At 43.2% G+C, this 16984-nt stretch overlaps 1 protein-coding gene across 1 annotated transcript; it reads left to right on the forward strand.

The window, feature by feature from the left end:
* The first annotated feature begins 12661 nt into the window (after positions 1-12661).
* On the forward strand, positions 12662-14742 carry LOC138402426 (uncharacterized). The gene has a single exon (XM_069499033.1). It carries the CDS (start codon positions 13127-13129, stop codon positions 14669-14671), a length of 1545 nt encoding a protein of 514 aa, XP_069355134.1. The 5' UTR covers positions 12662-13126; the 3' UTR covers positions 14672-14742.
* The last annotated feature ends 2242 nt before the right edge of the window (positions 14743-16984 follow it).

A 16984-nucleotide genomic window follows, 5' to 3' on the forward strand; every position in this document is an offset into this window, starting at 1 on the left:
GCATCTATAAGCATCCTTTTTGTCAAGCCATGCTTTATTTAATGTTTTATTCTTTTATAAGATCCGCAAACTTTATTCTGTATCAATTTTAATCAGGCTGTCGTAATATTGTGGCAATCACTTACATAGGTACCTGGTACCTACCTGCTAATTTAACTTTTGTTCACGTAACTAGGTCGCTAACTATCTGCAGCTTAGGCCTAAGTAGAATGACTTATAGGTAGGTACTTTAGTAATCAAGGAAAATTGGGGGAGGTAAGTAGGTACTTTTTAGGGTTTCGTACCTCAAAAGGAAAAACGGAACCCTTACAGGATCATTTTGTTGTCTGTCTGTCTGTCGGTCTGTCAAGAAACCTACAGGGTACTTCCCATTGACCTAGAATCATGAAATTTGGCAGGTAGGTAGGTCTTGTAGCTGACATTCGGGGAAAAATCTGAAAACCGTGATTTTGTGGTTACATCACACAAAAAAAAAATTGTGGTCATGAAATAATAATTAGTATTTTTATATTCGAAGTAAGATAACTATATTAAGTGGGGTATCATTTATGAAAGGTCTTCACCTGTGCATTTATTTATTTTTATGCATCATAATTTTTTGAATTATCGTGCAAAATGTCAAAAAAATACGACTGTAGTACGGAACCCTTGTTGCGCGAGCCTGACTCGCACTTGGCCGGTTTTTTTTTTCATAAAACCAAGTTCCTTTCAACCTCCGCATACCTACTAGGTATCTTCTTATACAAAACTAATAATTTTGTGTAAGTAAGATGGTGTTAGCCCAAAGCCAATAAAGCGACACATCGCGTATGGCCTAACGACAGGAAAACGCCCAGAGCGCTTAGTACAAACTGCAAAGCCAAATCTTCGGGGTTATTAATTTTTTGTATGATAACATTGATATAGGTTTACTATGCCAATCACGATGTGCCAGCAGTTCAGTTTGAACTATTATAACATAAACATATAGATACCTATACAACAGTTTCAACCTAACCTAACTTAAGTATAACTACTTAGCAGTGTCACAGAATATATAATATTGGCGGTGTTTATAGTAGGGATATGGAAGGTATCCGAATAATACTGGAAATATTCTGGTAGCTACCAGCTAGCTATTGAGTGAGCAAAACAAATGGTATCTAAATGTAATTTGCTTCGCTTTTTCAATGTTCCAAAAGAAGTATTTCCAAATGTAATAAGGATTTTTCTGTACGTTGAAGGTATGAGATTTGATTTATCGCAGCGAGCGAAGGCGCGCTGACCGCTCGGCCCGGCAGCCGGCTGCTCGCCGGACGCGTTATTAAACTTTTCCCCATATTAAACATTCCGGAGACGAATACATTTTATTGTTGCCTCGGACCGACGTCAGAGGCCCCTACAAAGCGAAACTCAAAGACGGCAATTGCGAAATAAATTGAAAGCAATTTGATATTGCGTTGTAAGTAATAGCCGACAGAAGCCCGCAACCCTATTCCTATAGGAGCCAGGAGATTTGGAAAACTTTTTGTGGCCTACTCGAATCTGCCTCTTTGTTGAAACTTGGGACTTTGGTAGACTCGTAGTAATATTATTATGCCAGCAAGTAATGAAAGCGGCTGGAACCTAAAGGGCTTTTTGGCACGTTTTGGGAAGATAATTTGACTTTGGTAGGTAGGTACATGATGAATGAAAAAATACAGTTCCACATAGAACTATCTAGGTAGGTACTCACTTACTAAAACATCTACAACTTTAGATTAAAAGTTTAGAAACGATTTAAAATTGATTATTGACTCTTTATTTCAAACAGTTAGGTAGGTACTAGGTATAGGTATATACCTAATTACCTAAGTGTTTTTAATTTTTTCATGACATGTTACTAAATAGATACTTAGGTACTTTTGTGTTTAGAATTTAAGTACCTACATAGATGGTGATATTATTTTTAATTTAGAGGTTGCAATAGTTCCCTCACGAAGTTTTCCTTCATCACAAAACATCGTCAGGAAACCTGCATGCCTGAGAGTTTTCCATAATGTTCTCAAAGGTATGTGAAGTCTGCTAATCCACACTAGGCCAGCGTGGTAGACTATGGCTAAAACACTTCTCACTCTGAGAGGACAACCGTGCTCTATAATGAGCCATCGATGGGTTGATCATGGTGGTGATGATGAATAGCTCCCTAATCAAATAAAAATTGCCATTAGGCTTGGCTGAGGGAGATAATCTCTACGTGTTGGTCTGATGATCTCGCGCAAACTTATTTATTGGCTTTGTTCCGTGAAAGTTTATTAAAAAAGTATTTAAATAAATAAGGCCGGGCTTCTGGAATGATGATAACTTTAGGTAGAGTCTCTAGAGATGAAGGAAATAGTCATAGATCCTGATATAGAATTGTACTCGTAGGTTAGTAAAAACCCGTTTATTAGTGACGACGACAAAACAACGTAGACTATTATTACGAAAAGGAATAAATTAAAGATATGCACCTACTCTAGCTTCTTGTAAATTATTGAATTGGACTCACTGGCTAAGTGATTGGATCTGACCAAGACCATTATCTCGTATCTGCTGATTTCTACATAGGGCCCGACATCTTTGGATTACTTAAACCAATGAATGTAAATGGGCGTTTTCTAACGACGATTACGACGACGATAGACGAATATTTTGACTTGCAAAAAAGAACATCGTATCTCATTTTTCGTAGCTTTACCTACAGGAGAGCGTGTCAAAGATATAATAGAGTCGTTTAAGAAACGGTTGCATAATGGGTGGTATTAAAACATGAGTGCGAGTTTACAAAACGAGCCGCAGACGAGTTTTTTAATAGTACCCGAGTGTTTTAATACCTAATTATGTAGAGTTTCATACACTACTTTATCTAAAAAAGGTTGAAGCAAAATTATTCACAGCGTGGAAAAAGTTAAAAGTCATTGAATAGAAATTCAGAATAGCAAACAAATACGAAATAAATGACGATAGTTTTATAATAAAAAAAAAAAACATTATTTGTAAAAACAAACTTTATTTTCATTTTTTATTGTCAAATATAAATATAAGCACCGAGGCATCGCCAAGGTCTGCACCCGTGCGTGGTCAAAATTCCACGGATACGTACGAAGCGATTAGCCACGTCATTTCTAATCCGAATCGCTAAGATTTGGAACAACCTTCCAGCATCAGTTTTCCCCTCCAATTATAATATGGGTACCTTCAAGTAAAGAGTGAATAGGCATCTTCTAGGCAAGCGCGCTCTATCTTAGGCTGTATCATCACTTGCCACCAGGTCTGATAGCAGCCACTCGCTAGTCTATAAATAAAATAAAAACATCGAACAGAAGTCTTATATCCGAAAACGAGCTGATTTGTATGAGTATTGAGTAAATAGAAACATTTTTATGCATAGATACCCAAAACAGCCATTTAATAAACTAGGCTCTCTCACAGATTCAATATCTAACTTATTCATATACAAGTATTTATATAAGGTCATAAGAATATAGTATACGGAGCTTGAGTTACGAGGTAGACTTATGGCTTCCATTCAGTGGAAAAGAGATAATGCTTGCAGGCAATCACATAAGTGGATCAAATAGCTAAAGTCCATTTGGATAATGAACTTGCGAATGTTGCCTCACCGAGTAGGTAGGTAGTTTTATTGTATAGCCGTTACTAGATAATATATATTATTTTACTCATATTTGGCTTTATGAACTTGTAATATTTAGTGGAGGCACCACTCTTTGAATTACGCAATCGACACGGTTTCTGCGACCGGGTCGCGTGGATGTTGCAAGAGACGCTGAGCTATAAAGGGCGCATGACTAGCGTTTTACACCTATATCTACTTACTTCCTTTACCTACCGAAAAAAATGCAAGAGACGTCAACAATATCATCTCTTCTATATGCCCACAATATCACCATATCTTGCTGCTGACTTCCTAAATTCTGCTGCTGAAGACGTGCACAGAGAAGGCAATCACCGTAGTTCACTCTTCCTTTGGTGCCAATCGTATATCTAACCGTAACCGTATTAGTTTTTTTTCATTAGTCTGTCAACAGCACGGAAAATATTAGGTACAGTAGCCGTCAAGAAATACATCGACCTTAAAATGAGATTTCGCCTTTGTAGAGCAAATTGTCTCTGTCACTCATACCTATGTGACGTTTTGTACTGTCTCAACGACAGAAACAATGCTCTATGAAACCGCTATTTCTTTGTAACGTTCGATGCACAATATTTTCTACCAGGTAAGTACCTACTGTACTATTTTTTTGTGGTCAACAGTACGAGTATACCACGAGACACGAGTATATTAGGCCGCATAGTAGATAGACCCTTCTTTTAAGGGGAAGACTGAATTTAATTAAATATGGTACCTACCCTACATTTCGTACGACATCGATTTGTGCTCGGCCGCTCTTGCTTCTTTTATTTAAAAGCAATCGCATGTTATACTTTGTTAACGTGGAGGTATAAAATAAAACACGATAACAAAGTATCGCACAATGTATTCGGTATGGATTGAATTATGGAAGAGGCGAATCTGGGCCGCTGTAAGGGCGAGGGGGGAAATGGAAAATATCTGTCGCCAAGTTGCGGGCCTAACACCTTCTGGACAGTGCCGATAATGGATTGTTCAGATACCATACTGGCACTAATGGTAACTACACGCGATAGTGTTAAGTGTAGGTTACTGCTCCATACCTACTTACATAACTGCATTATATCTACTTGCAATATTAATAAGGGATCGCAAAGCTTAAGTTTAACTAAAAAAATATTGCTGACTGGCTGTCAGCCAAATCGTTAATTCTAAAAAACTAAATTCGCCCGCGCGAATTTATTTTTTTAAAATCCCATGGAAACTCTTTGATTTTTCGTAATAAAGTAGCCTATTACTCTCCAGGACTTACAAAACATGACGTCAATCCGTTGCTCCGTTGGGACGTGATTGAAGGACAAACCAACAAACAAACACAGTTTCGCATTCACAGAACTACCTAAGTAGTGATTTCAAACAAAGGCTGTGCTGTGCGTCGTTGTGTAGTTAGGTACCTACTTGAGTATAGTCCGCGACAGGTTGAGATGGCAATCATGGTATGAAGAGGGGGGACGCCCCGTACACCCGTACGTCACCCGCGCTCGCCCGCAACGGGTTAGCGCGGGGGCTGTGCTGGTGTGCGGGGCATTACTTCCCCGATTGCCATCTCGACCTGTCACGACCTATAGGTAGGTAAGTATACCTACTGTATGCAGCCTGCCTATCCTAATCTTTTTAATTAACAATCTGAAAAGTAAAAAGGGGTAAAGCCGGGTAACCTACATTTTAGTAACTTAGTTTTTAGCTTGTTTTGCTATAGAGCTTCAAAACGTAACAGATTGAATTAAAGGAGAAGTGGAACTGGGAGCAAAGACAAGCGCGGAAATGGAAAATGTGTGTCGCCAAGTTGCGAGCCTAACAGCTTCTGGACAGTGCACGATAATGGATTGATCAGATTCACTCTAGTACACACACTAGCAAGGAGTTAGGACACACACTGGTGAATGAAAATCAGACGTGTTCTCTAAACGGACAGTCTCGCAATTTTGACACGATGCAGAGACGAACTGAAGGCTGAACAAACAGGGCGGGCAACGCGCGGTGCATGTCACACTGAACGCGCGTGTACATGTGTACTATTTGTGACACAAGGAACCAATGATCTCTACAGTCCGCGATAGGTCGAGATGCCAATGAGAGTATGAGGCGGGGACGTCCCACACCCCCGCACGTCACCCGCGCTCACCTGCCGGTTAGCGCGGGGGATGTGCGGGTGTGCGGCGCGTTTATTCCCCGATTGCCATTTCAACCTCTTGCGTACTATAAGTAGACCACAGGACGAGTCGACCTGAACATTTTTACGGGCTGCAATTCGTTTTTGTTAACAACTTTATGTCTAGTGTGATTTTTGTTTGAAATAGTCCTTCTTACTGTATGAAGTACGTCAAATTCTGCTCTTTGCATTGTGATTTGTGAATATCCATGTAGGTACTAGGTACCTAGTAGGTAGGTAGGTAGGTAGGTAGGTAGGTAGGTAGGTAGGTAGGTGTTTAATTTACTACTTTTAGGACGACGTTGGACACGTTTCCGTTGCGCGTGTTGTATTATGTTTCAGGCCCAAAATTATTTAAGTACCATAATTTAGATCAAACAAATGTTTCGTTGGCGAACTTGACAACGAATGCGGGAAAACTTATCAGTTTTCATAAAATAGTAATTTTTCTTTTTTGAAGTAGCGGTGCTATTTCTGTCTTGTTAGTCTAATTGCCTTTTAACGGCTACACAAACTTTTTCAAAACAATTACACGAAGTAGTAGCGCAAAAAGATTTATGATGCGAGTGGGCTTTGATCTGTGCACTTAGCTAGATATTGCCTCTCCGCGTCGTCCATTTAGGCACTATAGTATTTCAAATTGACAGATTACTGTAGTGTGTAAGCTCGCAGGCATTACATGAGTGCCGCTGTGAAAGCCGCCCAGTCAAATGTGGAGTGACGGACCATCAACGCCAGTCCATTAAGGCTCTACGTTTATACTATACGTTGATAACTTTTGATCGTATAGTATAATAATGTTGTCCTCTCGACAAGTGGCGTGCAGGTCATAGAAGCATAAAATCACTGCTCAATGCTCCTGAGAACTATGCCAGTAAATAGGTTACCTAGCTACCTAAGCTACCTAAGCTAGAGTTGGCATTAGCCAACTCTAGCTTCAAACTCTGCGGAAGCCGTTGCTCCCGATCGTATTTCAACCACGGAGATATTAGGTAATGTGCACAAGCTCTATTCCTGTACTCTCATTGCCCGGTCGGACGGCAAATGCGACATAACCGGAGAGATCGCGATTGCGGGAGAATGACAGCTACAATGTCACGATCGCAATCACCTCTGATTGGTTGACCCTCGCTCTACATTGCATTAAATTGCAACAAGAATCGCACAAATTCAGCCAATCAGAATAATTGAGATTGTAATAATGATTGATGCAGGTTTTACGAAATCGTCCTACTGGCGCACCACGCAGGACCGACGCGACGCGTTGGTCGACGGCTTTGTGTGTTCTTCGAGAAACAACCTCGAGAAGAAGCGCGATGCCGCACAACTTCAACATAAGTACACGTACAAACATAAAATATTTTTATGCTTTGTATGTATTTCGAAAATAATTTAGAATTTAGAATTATTAACTTATCGGCTGACAGTCGTGCGGTATGCGACTGAAATATGAAAATCGTATCGTTTCCGTATGGCCTAAACAAGGAAAAGTGTACAGATCGCTAGCATAGTGCGAATGGGATGGAATGAGGGTTTGTACGCCATTAGTTCATTATTAGCTTCATTTGTCAGTCATAAGCTGATTATAGACTCCTACACGTCGTCGCCTTTGGGCACTACACAAATGCTAATTATTATTTGGGTAATGTAGAGAAAGGCAGTTGATAAAGGTCGAACTCCCAAGTTTTTTCGACTACCTCCCTGTTGTAAGTGCTGTGGTCTTTTATAATTTGGAAAATAATTTCTAAATTGGTTAAATCTTAGTAGTGGGAGGAGGTTCCGCCCGCCAAGCCATGCCGCCAAGCAATTTAGCGTACTGTACCCGGCAGGAAATATTGTAGGTAGGTACATCGACCTTTAGAAAGATATAGCAGTTTCATAGAGCTTTGTCTCTGTCGTTGAGACTGACAAAACGTCACATAGTTATGAGTAACAGAGATAAAGCCGAAATCTCATTCTAAAGGTACAATATTTCTTGCCGGCTACACGGGGATGATGCTGCGTGGAAACCAATGAAAGGTAGGTATGATTTTAATAAAAACTGCCATACCTCTTTCCGATCATTTACCACCAGGGTGAGATCACAGTCTAGGACTAATTAATTGATATAGAATAAAAAAATGTTGTTAACTTTCACAGCATGTCTCATCCTTACTTATTTTAGTTATTTTCGATGGTCTTTGAAACCTAAATTTAAAGCTTGTATTGAGTATTAAGTAAATTCGCAACGCAACCCAAGAGGAGGAGATAGGGCTGTCCGTCTTTAAATGTGTTTATTTTAATTTTAGATTCTTAAGTTCTTATAGGTGCCTATACGTTAAAATTAATATAGAGGTAACTTAGGAATGCTATAAGCTGTGATAGCCTAGTGGTTAGGACGCCTGCCTTCTAATCGGAGGTCGGGGGTTCGATCCCGGGCACGCACCTCTAACTTTTTGGTAATGAGCGTTTTAATTAATTAACTATCATTTGCTTTAACGGTGAAGGAAAACATGAAGGTGAAGGAAACCTGCATGCCTGAGAGTTTTCCATAATGTTCTCAAAGGTGTGTGAAGTCTACCAATCCGCACATGGCCAGCGTGGTAGACTATGGCCAACAACCCTTCTCACTCTGAGAGGAGACGCGCGCTCTGTAGTGAGCCGGTGATGGGTTGATCATGATGAACTAAGGAATGTGGTTATCACATCCTAACCAACTCAATTGTTAATGTTAATGTTAAGTGAAACTTCTAAAATAAATTTCAGTATCCCCTAGGACCTCTCCCATTCCTCCATCTCTACTAACATTATAAATGCGAAAGTATTTTTGTTTGTTGGTTTGTCCTTAAGTCATACCGCAACAAAGCAATGGATTAACATCACAACATGATTAGATAAAAGCGGAGAGTTCGTTCCCGGACCTCTAAATTTTCGGAATTATGTGTGTTTTAAGCAATTCAATATATCTTAGGCTTTAACGGTGAAGAAAAACATCTTGAGGAAACCTGCATACCTGAGAGTTCTTCACAATGCTCTCCAAGCTATATGAAGTCTGCCAATCCGTACTTGTCTAGCGTAGTAGACTATGGCCTAAGCCCTTCTGCCCGGCGTGGCAGAGCTAGTTAATGTTTCTGGGTTTCAGCCGTTATTTTAAGGTGGCCCACGTCTCATTCGCTAGTTAGGCTAAACGAGGCATCCTTCATGCAACCGGGCGGGTCGGCGGGGTTGCGGATTGCCGGTGTCCCCTGGACCCTGGACAAGAAGGAACTGCTACGGTACCACTCCCAACACCTGAGCAGAGCCTAGACCATACTCCCGTGTTCCCACCATCCGACTCCGATCCAAACAACCCTCCATTAAACTCCCTACAAACCACCCTAAAATCCCGCACACTCCACAAGCACTTACACACATACATACACACACAAACACTACTCAGATAACACATTTAAACCCAAAATGGCGGATCTAAAAACACGTATCGGTCTCCTGGTGGGTAGCGGCTTAACGCCCAAATCCCACCCTGGCACCCAGGTGCCGTCCACGGACGGCGCCCAGGGCCCAGGCTGCCCCACCGTATCAGGAGGGGGCATAGAACCGCTAAACATCGGAACGACAACGATGTTACCAACGACCTCGGCGAGCAACACGGACATGTCCTCCATAGCCGCAGCGATCCCTGCGCCTGCTAGCGCAAGCGCATGGACGCTCGTGGCCCCCAAAAAGAAGAAGAAGGGAAACAGGACAGACAGACGGACCAAGAAACACACGAGCACATACGCTGACAGACAGACGGACTCAGATGCCAACCGACCGACTGACACTAGGGACGAAGGCGGGAAGCGGAAAGACTCCGACTGCCTGACTGCGGACACCAGCGACTTGGTCGGGGGAGGCAAAAGGAGAAGCGAAGGGAGGCCACCACTAAGTGGCGACCGTCCTGTCGTGGACACTGGCGCAACCCCTAACCGCCTCGCGGGTGAACACGCGGACGGGCAGAGACCGGCCTCTGACCACAACCCACAAGCCTCGGGTGAGTCGGGCACCACCACCATCAGGGCTGGGCAAACCGTGGCCAAGGAGAGGGCAAACGTTGGTGGTCACACTGACCCCGACGGGAACCCCATCCGGGTGCGGGGCGCAACGGGCCCTGGCGGTTCCAACACCGCCCGACCCCCAAAAACAACAACAGAGACAACAGACAAAACTGGAACAAACATACCTGAGACCCAGAATCCACCTAGATCGCGGGCACACCCTCGGTTTAGGAAGCGAAACAGGGGACCAGGGAAAGCCAAACACAATAACCCCGGACCGTCATCGAGCCAACCCCAAAAAAGAGACAGACTTGATGACACGATTTCACCCCGGGGTGAATACAAACGCGCACGGACGGAAGGCGGGCAAACTCGAGATGCGAAGGGCTCCTATGCTAGAGCAGCCCAATCGCACTTGAGCGTAGCCATAACCATAACACCTAGAACAGACCTTACCCAAACTGAGGCAAGTTCCATACAGGGTCAGATACAGAAAGCGATTTTCGCGGCCTGTATCGAACCCTTGGCACCAGGCCAGACCCGATACGCCCCGGCGTTCGAGGGAAAAGCCTTCCTCAGTGAGGGTGTACTGAAAATGTGGTGCCACGATGACAAAGCCCTCAGCTGGCTTGTCAACGTGGTGCCCAAACTAACATCGCCTAGGAGCGGAACGAGGCTCGCTGTGATACCTCAGACCGATATACCAGTCCGGGTCAGATCGGGACTCTTCGTCCCCGACTACGACGGAGAGATAGGCCTTTTACACAAAGTCCTATCTCACCAAAACCCATGGTATGACGTATCGCAGTGGACCCTGTTCAGCTACAGCAGAACGACCAGCAGCCCTCCCGGGGTGTTCCTGATTCTAGGAATACCCAATGAAGAGCTGCCAAAGATCATGGAACGCGAAAGGAAGGTCGCCTACTCCACGGGCACTATCTACGTCAGGTTCTTCACGGATGAAGGACTGAGTGATGTACCGCCCGGGCATAGCTCAGAGCCTGAAAACCGAGAGGAGCCTGATGTGGGTGGTGACATGGATGTGGATGAACCAACCAGACAGCTACATGCAACACCTGAGCCCTCCGTAAGCGCAGTCCTCGGCAACATCGAGGAACTGCTAGCGGACTCCCGGATTAACCCTATACAACCCCGGGAGAGAAAGGCGGAACAAAACGCGTCAGACAAAACTGCCCCTGCCGAACTACCCCCGGCACAGAGGGCGACAGAAAAATAAAAATTTTACAAACCAACCTCCAGCACAAACACCTCGCCACGGCCACACTACGAAGGCAGCTGGAGGTTGAAGACGAGACCATCGCCCTGATCCAGGACCCGTGGGTCAGGGGAAAAACCATATGTGGTTTCGGAAGCTGTAATGGTAAGATCTATTCACACAGTAATGACGAACCACCGAGAACATGCATTTACATTCCACGCTGTGTTACAGCACTATTACTAACACAATACTGTTCCAGAGATCTGACAGCAGTCAAAATAAATAATGGAATACAACAAGGCATGGGGCGACCGCCAAGACCGGTGGTTCTAGCATCAATATACATGCCCATCGAAGACCAAATACCACCAAAAGAACTGGTGGAACTTGTAATACACTGTGAGGATAACGACATCGATTTAATTATCTCTGTCGATAGCAACGCGCATCACAACCTATGGGGATGCAAAGTCAACAACAAACGTGGTGAGCAATTTGTGAACTATATACTAACCACTAACCTAACAATTATTAACATAGGCACCGAACCGACCTTCGTGACGAGTAGGTACCAAACCATAATTGATATAACCTTAGCGTCAACCAGAGCCGCAGATCAGGTAAAAAACTGGCGAGTCAGTGACGAGCCTTCACTATCCGACCACAGGCGGATATGCTACGAGCTAGATCTCATGATAACTCCACACGTACCAAGGAGAAACCCAAGGAAAACCGACAGATTAAAATACAAAAGCCTGCTGACACATCAGATAGGCGTAAATAAACCACAAGACATCGATGATATCGCCAACATCGAAGAAAACGTAAATAAACTTACGAAATATATTAAGACAAGCTATGAACAAGCTTGTCCCCTAAAGAAAAACAACATAAAGCAACCATCGAAAAACAACTGGTGGGGTCCTGATCTGGAAAGAATGAGGAAAAAACTCAGACATCTTTTCAACAGAGCCAAAAACACCAAGCAAGAACAAGATTGGGACAACTATAAGGAAGCCCAATACCAATACAATAAACGCGTCAGGGAAAAGGAAAAAGCTTCCTGGCATAAGTTCTGCACAAGCATAGAATCAAACGATACTGCTGCTCGCATACGCAAGATTCTAGCAAACGACAACACCCGCACACTCGGCTCACTGAGGAAAGCGGACGGAACATACACCAAGGACGACAAAGAGATAAGCGAAACGCTCATCGAAACACACTTCCCTGGCTGTAGAATAGTAGATTCAACAGACTGGGGAAGCACTCTTGGTCACCATCCAATAGAAGAGGATTGGGACTTTGCCAACAACATAGTCACGCGAGATAGAATCAGCTGGGCTATTGACACCTTCCACCCTTTCAAAACAGGAGGGACCGACACCATTTTCCCAGCACTTTTACAATGGGGAAAACTTCAACTGACACCATGGCTGGAAATAATATACAAGGCCTGCATAGCATACAAATACATACCAATGGCCTGGAGAGAAGTGAAAGTGGTCTTCCTACCAAAACCTGGAAGGAGTGACTACACATTGCCGAAGTCCTTCAGACCAATCAGCCTTACATCTTTCCTACTAAAAACGCTCGAAAGACTTGTCGATAGGTCCCTCAGGGACAGAACCTTAAAACATCTACCTTTACACTCACATCAACACGCTTACAGTACGGGCAAATCAACAGAAACCGCACTTCATTCTGTTGTTACCAAAATCGAACATGACCTCGAAAACAAATTATCGACACTAGGCGTGTTCATAGACATTGAAGGAGCCTTTGATAAAACAACTTTCGATAGCATAGACAAAGCCTTGGGAAGATACAAGGCGTCAAAAACCATACGCAGCTGGATAAGAGCTTTACTAGAACAGAGAATCATACAACTAGACATCAACGGAGTCACAAAAGGCATAGTGGCGAGAGGCTGTCCTCAAGGAGGTGTCCTGTCACCAATACTATGGAACCTTGTAGTTGACGACCTGATAACCAAACTAAACAAAAGTGGGTTCTATACCATTGGTTATGCAGATGATCTCACCATCCTAATCAGTGGCAAGCTAGAAAACACATTATACGAAGTCATGCAACGAGCTTTGCGCTTAATAGAAAGATGGTGCAATGAAAACGAACTTACAGTAAATCCGAAGAAAACAGAGATGATACTGTTTACCAACAAAAGGAAAATTGAACTAACCAAACCACCAACTTTGTTTAACACAAGCCTTGAACTGTCCGCAGAGGTAAAATATCTCGGTGTGACACTGGACAGCAAACTCAGCTGGAAAAGGCATACAGAAGATAAAACCAAAAAATCACTAGCAATACTAAACCAATGCAAACGCATGCTAGGGAAAAAATGGGGGCTAAAACCAAAGATAATGAAATGGTTATACCTATCGGTAGTAAGATGTTCACTAACATATGCTGCACTTGTATGGTGGCCAAGAACTCTCCTTACTACCGCCCAGCAAGAACTACAGAAATTTCAACGACAAGCATGCCTCGCCATTACCGGCTGCATGAGTACCACACCAACAGCAGCGTTAGAAGTCATATTGGGCATTCCGCCCCTACACATACACATCAAAGAAGAAGCAACACTCGCAGCCCTGAGACTGAAAACCTCAGGGCATTGGAAAGAACAAAACACAATGCACACTAAAATTCTAGGGCAAAGCATAAACAAAGAACCACGTTTGCAGTGGAAATGCGACAGAACCGAAAAACAACACATACTAGACAAAAACTACAAGATAAACTCAGAGAAGAACTTAGATCCGAAGCCAGCACAAGACACAATAGAAGTGTACACCGACGGATCCAAAACGAAAACGGGCACAGGAGCTGGAGCCTACTGCCAAGAACTAAACATGAGAATAAGTCACGCACTCGGTAAGGACAACTCTGTCTTCCAAGCAGAGTGTGTGGGCATTATGACCGCGGCTATAGCCGTGGCCAATCGACAGGTAACAAACTTTAAAATTAACATTAACTCTGATAGCCAAGCTGCTCTTAAAGCCTTGGCTAGATTCTCGACGACCTCACAACTTATACAAGACTGCCACAAGACTCTGGAAACACTCGCCATGTCAAACGACATCACCCTAAGGTGGGTCAAAGGACATGATGGAGACCAGGGAAACGAGGCGGCCGACGCACTAGCACGAAAGGCTACGACATTGAAGGTGATCGGGCCAGAACCTATTGTTCCCATACCCTTCAGTGAGTATAAAACCTGGTTGCATGAACTAACACAAAAAGAGCATTCCCAACTATGGGCGAACACAACAGACTGCAGGCAAGCCAAAGAGGCTTTCCCCAACATAGACAAACGGCAAACTAACAAACTACTCCGCCTGGACAGAGGTAAACTTAGAAAGGTGGTGGGACTCATAACAGGGCATAGCCCACTAAACAAACACCTTTTCGTTATAGGTGTCACCGACAGTCCTTTGTGCAGGGCATGCATGGAGGTCGATGAAACACCGACGCACGTGCTCCTGGAGTGCACGGGCGTAGCAGATCAACGCGAACGCCATTTGGGTTCCCCGACCTCATTCCATGAAGCCCTCGGCAACCTGGGCGGTCTACTCGGCTTCTGGAGTGAGCTTGGATGGCTGGAGTGAAGACTTCAGCGGGGAGGGGCAATGCACGCACAACAGACGGAAACGTTTAAGTGCGGAAACCAGCCCAGAGCGAAGAAGAAGAAGAAGAAGAAGCCCTTCTCGTTCTCAGAGCAGATCCGTTCTCAGTAGTGGGCAGGCAATGGGTTGATGATGATTAAAAGATAAAAGATTTAGCTTTCTGAATTGCTAAATAATATTTTATATCGAAAAAAGTGACAACCCTCGTAGTTTAGGGAGAGACGAGCTGCGGGAGCGGGGCGGTCCATTATCCCGAGGTGAGGGCATCGCAACAGCAAAGATGTTAGTCCGGCTCTCTGCTTCGGCGACTTTATGACGTTATCTCTAACAGGTTCCGTCCCCAAGATGGGGTTGGACTGAAAGCACGGGATCCTCTGTTGTGCCTGATAATTGCCCCTAATGGAAAAGTCTAGTCACTCCGTCCGAAGTGCATTCCAAGTTTGCGCTGTCAGATATAAGTTATTAAATCTTATGCAGACGGCGAAGTTAAGTATAAGTGGTTATTGTAGCACAAAAGAATTGTGTCTAAATTGCTTTGATAATCTTAGATACGTACCTATTACAAAATTGTAACTGGACAGTTATACAATTTTTAATTTTTGATTGGAGCACGCATTGTTATCGATAGCCCAAAACAGCATCTTACGATTTTTGATTGTCTGTTTGTACACGCTTCATGCTGAAATTCATGAGAGATTCAATACTCAACTTGGCATACTTATAGCTCTGGTTCAATATATAGGATAGTTTTATTCCGATAAATGATAATCATACCAAGTTCGGGATATAGTGAATGATAATTTCTGTCAATGTTATTTCCGGTTATAACCGGTTTTGATAATCCCTTTTTTCACAAAGGTTAGGTATATACAACTTGCTTAGTATAAGCAAGTAGGTACTGCGAGATAAACCGCTGGCTGGCAAAAGGTCGAAAAGCACTTAATCAAGAGATATAGCTGGGTATATATTTGTCCTCTCATATATAAAACCAACTACTTGACAGAATGAAAGAGCAAGCAAAATCTAATACACTTACGAGCATCTAACAGCGCATACATATTTAACACGCATATTTACCGATTGGCGTGGATCGAGGGGGTGCGGCGGGTGTGGTGGGAGGGTGGTCATTCAATGAGATTGCTTCTTGCCGCCACTCTGAAGTAATGGATCTCTCCCAAATAGACTGGATAGAGGAAACGTTATTGCGCTACTTCATCTGTACGAAGCTGAACAAATCGTTCCATGTGCGGCGAAATTGAAATTAGGCGAAATTATTGAATGTGGTAAATCTTGTAAGTTGTGCGCTTTACACGAGAGCACACTGCGTACGGAGTACGGCTGTGGTACGGCGGAGACGGAAGCTGCGAGGCCGCAGGTCGTAGCTCATTTGTCTACGCGTGTATGAATTATTGTGACCTAAAGGTGGATTCAAAACAAACGAGCGACGTTTGTACTTCAGTAGGTAACTACTGCCACAATAAAGAAGCGGACCGACGTAATTTTTGGGATGGATAGTAGGTACTACTCAGTAAAAGACCTGGTCCCTGGAGACTAACATAAGCTACTTTTTTAGCTAATCAAAGAGTTTCCACGGTATTTTCAAAATTAAATCCACGCGGAGAAAGGTATCTTCTAGTATGTAAGTATGTTAAGCGCTCATCACTGCACCAGGGATGTTGTGGAAAATGATTAGTTAAAATATTTTTGGTTCCTTGTATGTTATTTGCTATAGGTAGGTAAGTGCCTTGTGGTACCTACCTACTTATAATTAACATTAAAGTTACAAATGATTTTAATTAAATTTTTGAAATAAAAACTATCCCAATTTTTAACCTAGAGTAAAAACTTTAAGCATAATTACTGGAGCTACACATTAGTCATTTAAATCCATCAGTAGCTGAAGCGTGATGCGCGCACATACAGGCAGATAAAAAACCGGTCAAGCGCGAGCGCACACGGAGGGTTGCGTCAGGAGTCAGGCTCAGGGGGAATTAGGTATCGTTCTATAAATAAAAATAGTTTTTTTTAACAAAAATCATTCAACTTCCTCTTAAAATGTGCTAACTGATTGGCTATATCTTGTATAGACGGTCAAAAAAGCTTTTAAGTAACGCGCCATCTTTTTAGGCCTATGTCTCATAGAGTGGGTTCACAAATGTCCCAAAAAGGCTGGCCGCCGTTGTTTATCCGGCAACATTAGGCGGGATAAAAAGTAGCCTATGTCCTTCCCCGGGATGCAATCTACAAATTTCGTTAAAATCAGTTGAACGGATGGGCCGTGAAAAGTTAGCAGAG

The sequence above is a fragment of the Maniola hyperantus genome, chromosome 6 (genome assembly GCF_902806685.2).
Source record: "Maniola hyperantus chromosome 6, iAphHyp1.2, whole genome shotgun sequence".
In the NCBI taxonomy this organism is placed as follows: Eukaryota; Metazoa; Arthropoda; class Insecta; order Lepidoptera; family Nymphalidae; genus Maniola; species Maniola hyperantus.

Bases quoted from the DNA above. Each gene is read 5' to 3' on its own strand.
- LOC138402426 (XM_069499033.1), top strand. From the start codon at position 13,127: ATGCAACGAGCTTTGCGCTTAATAGAAAGATGGTGCAATGAAAACGAA.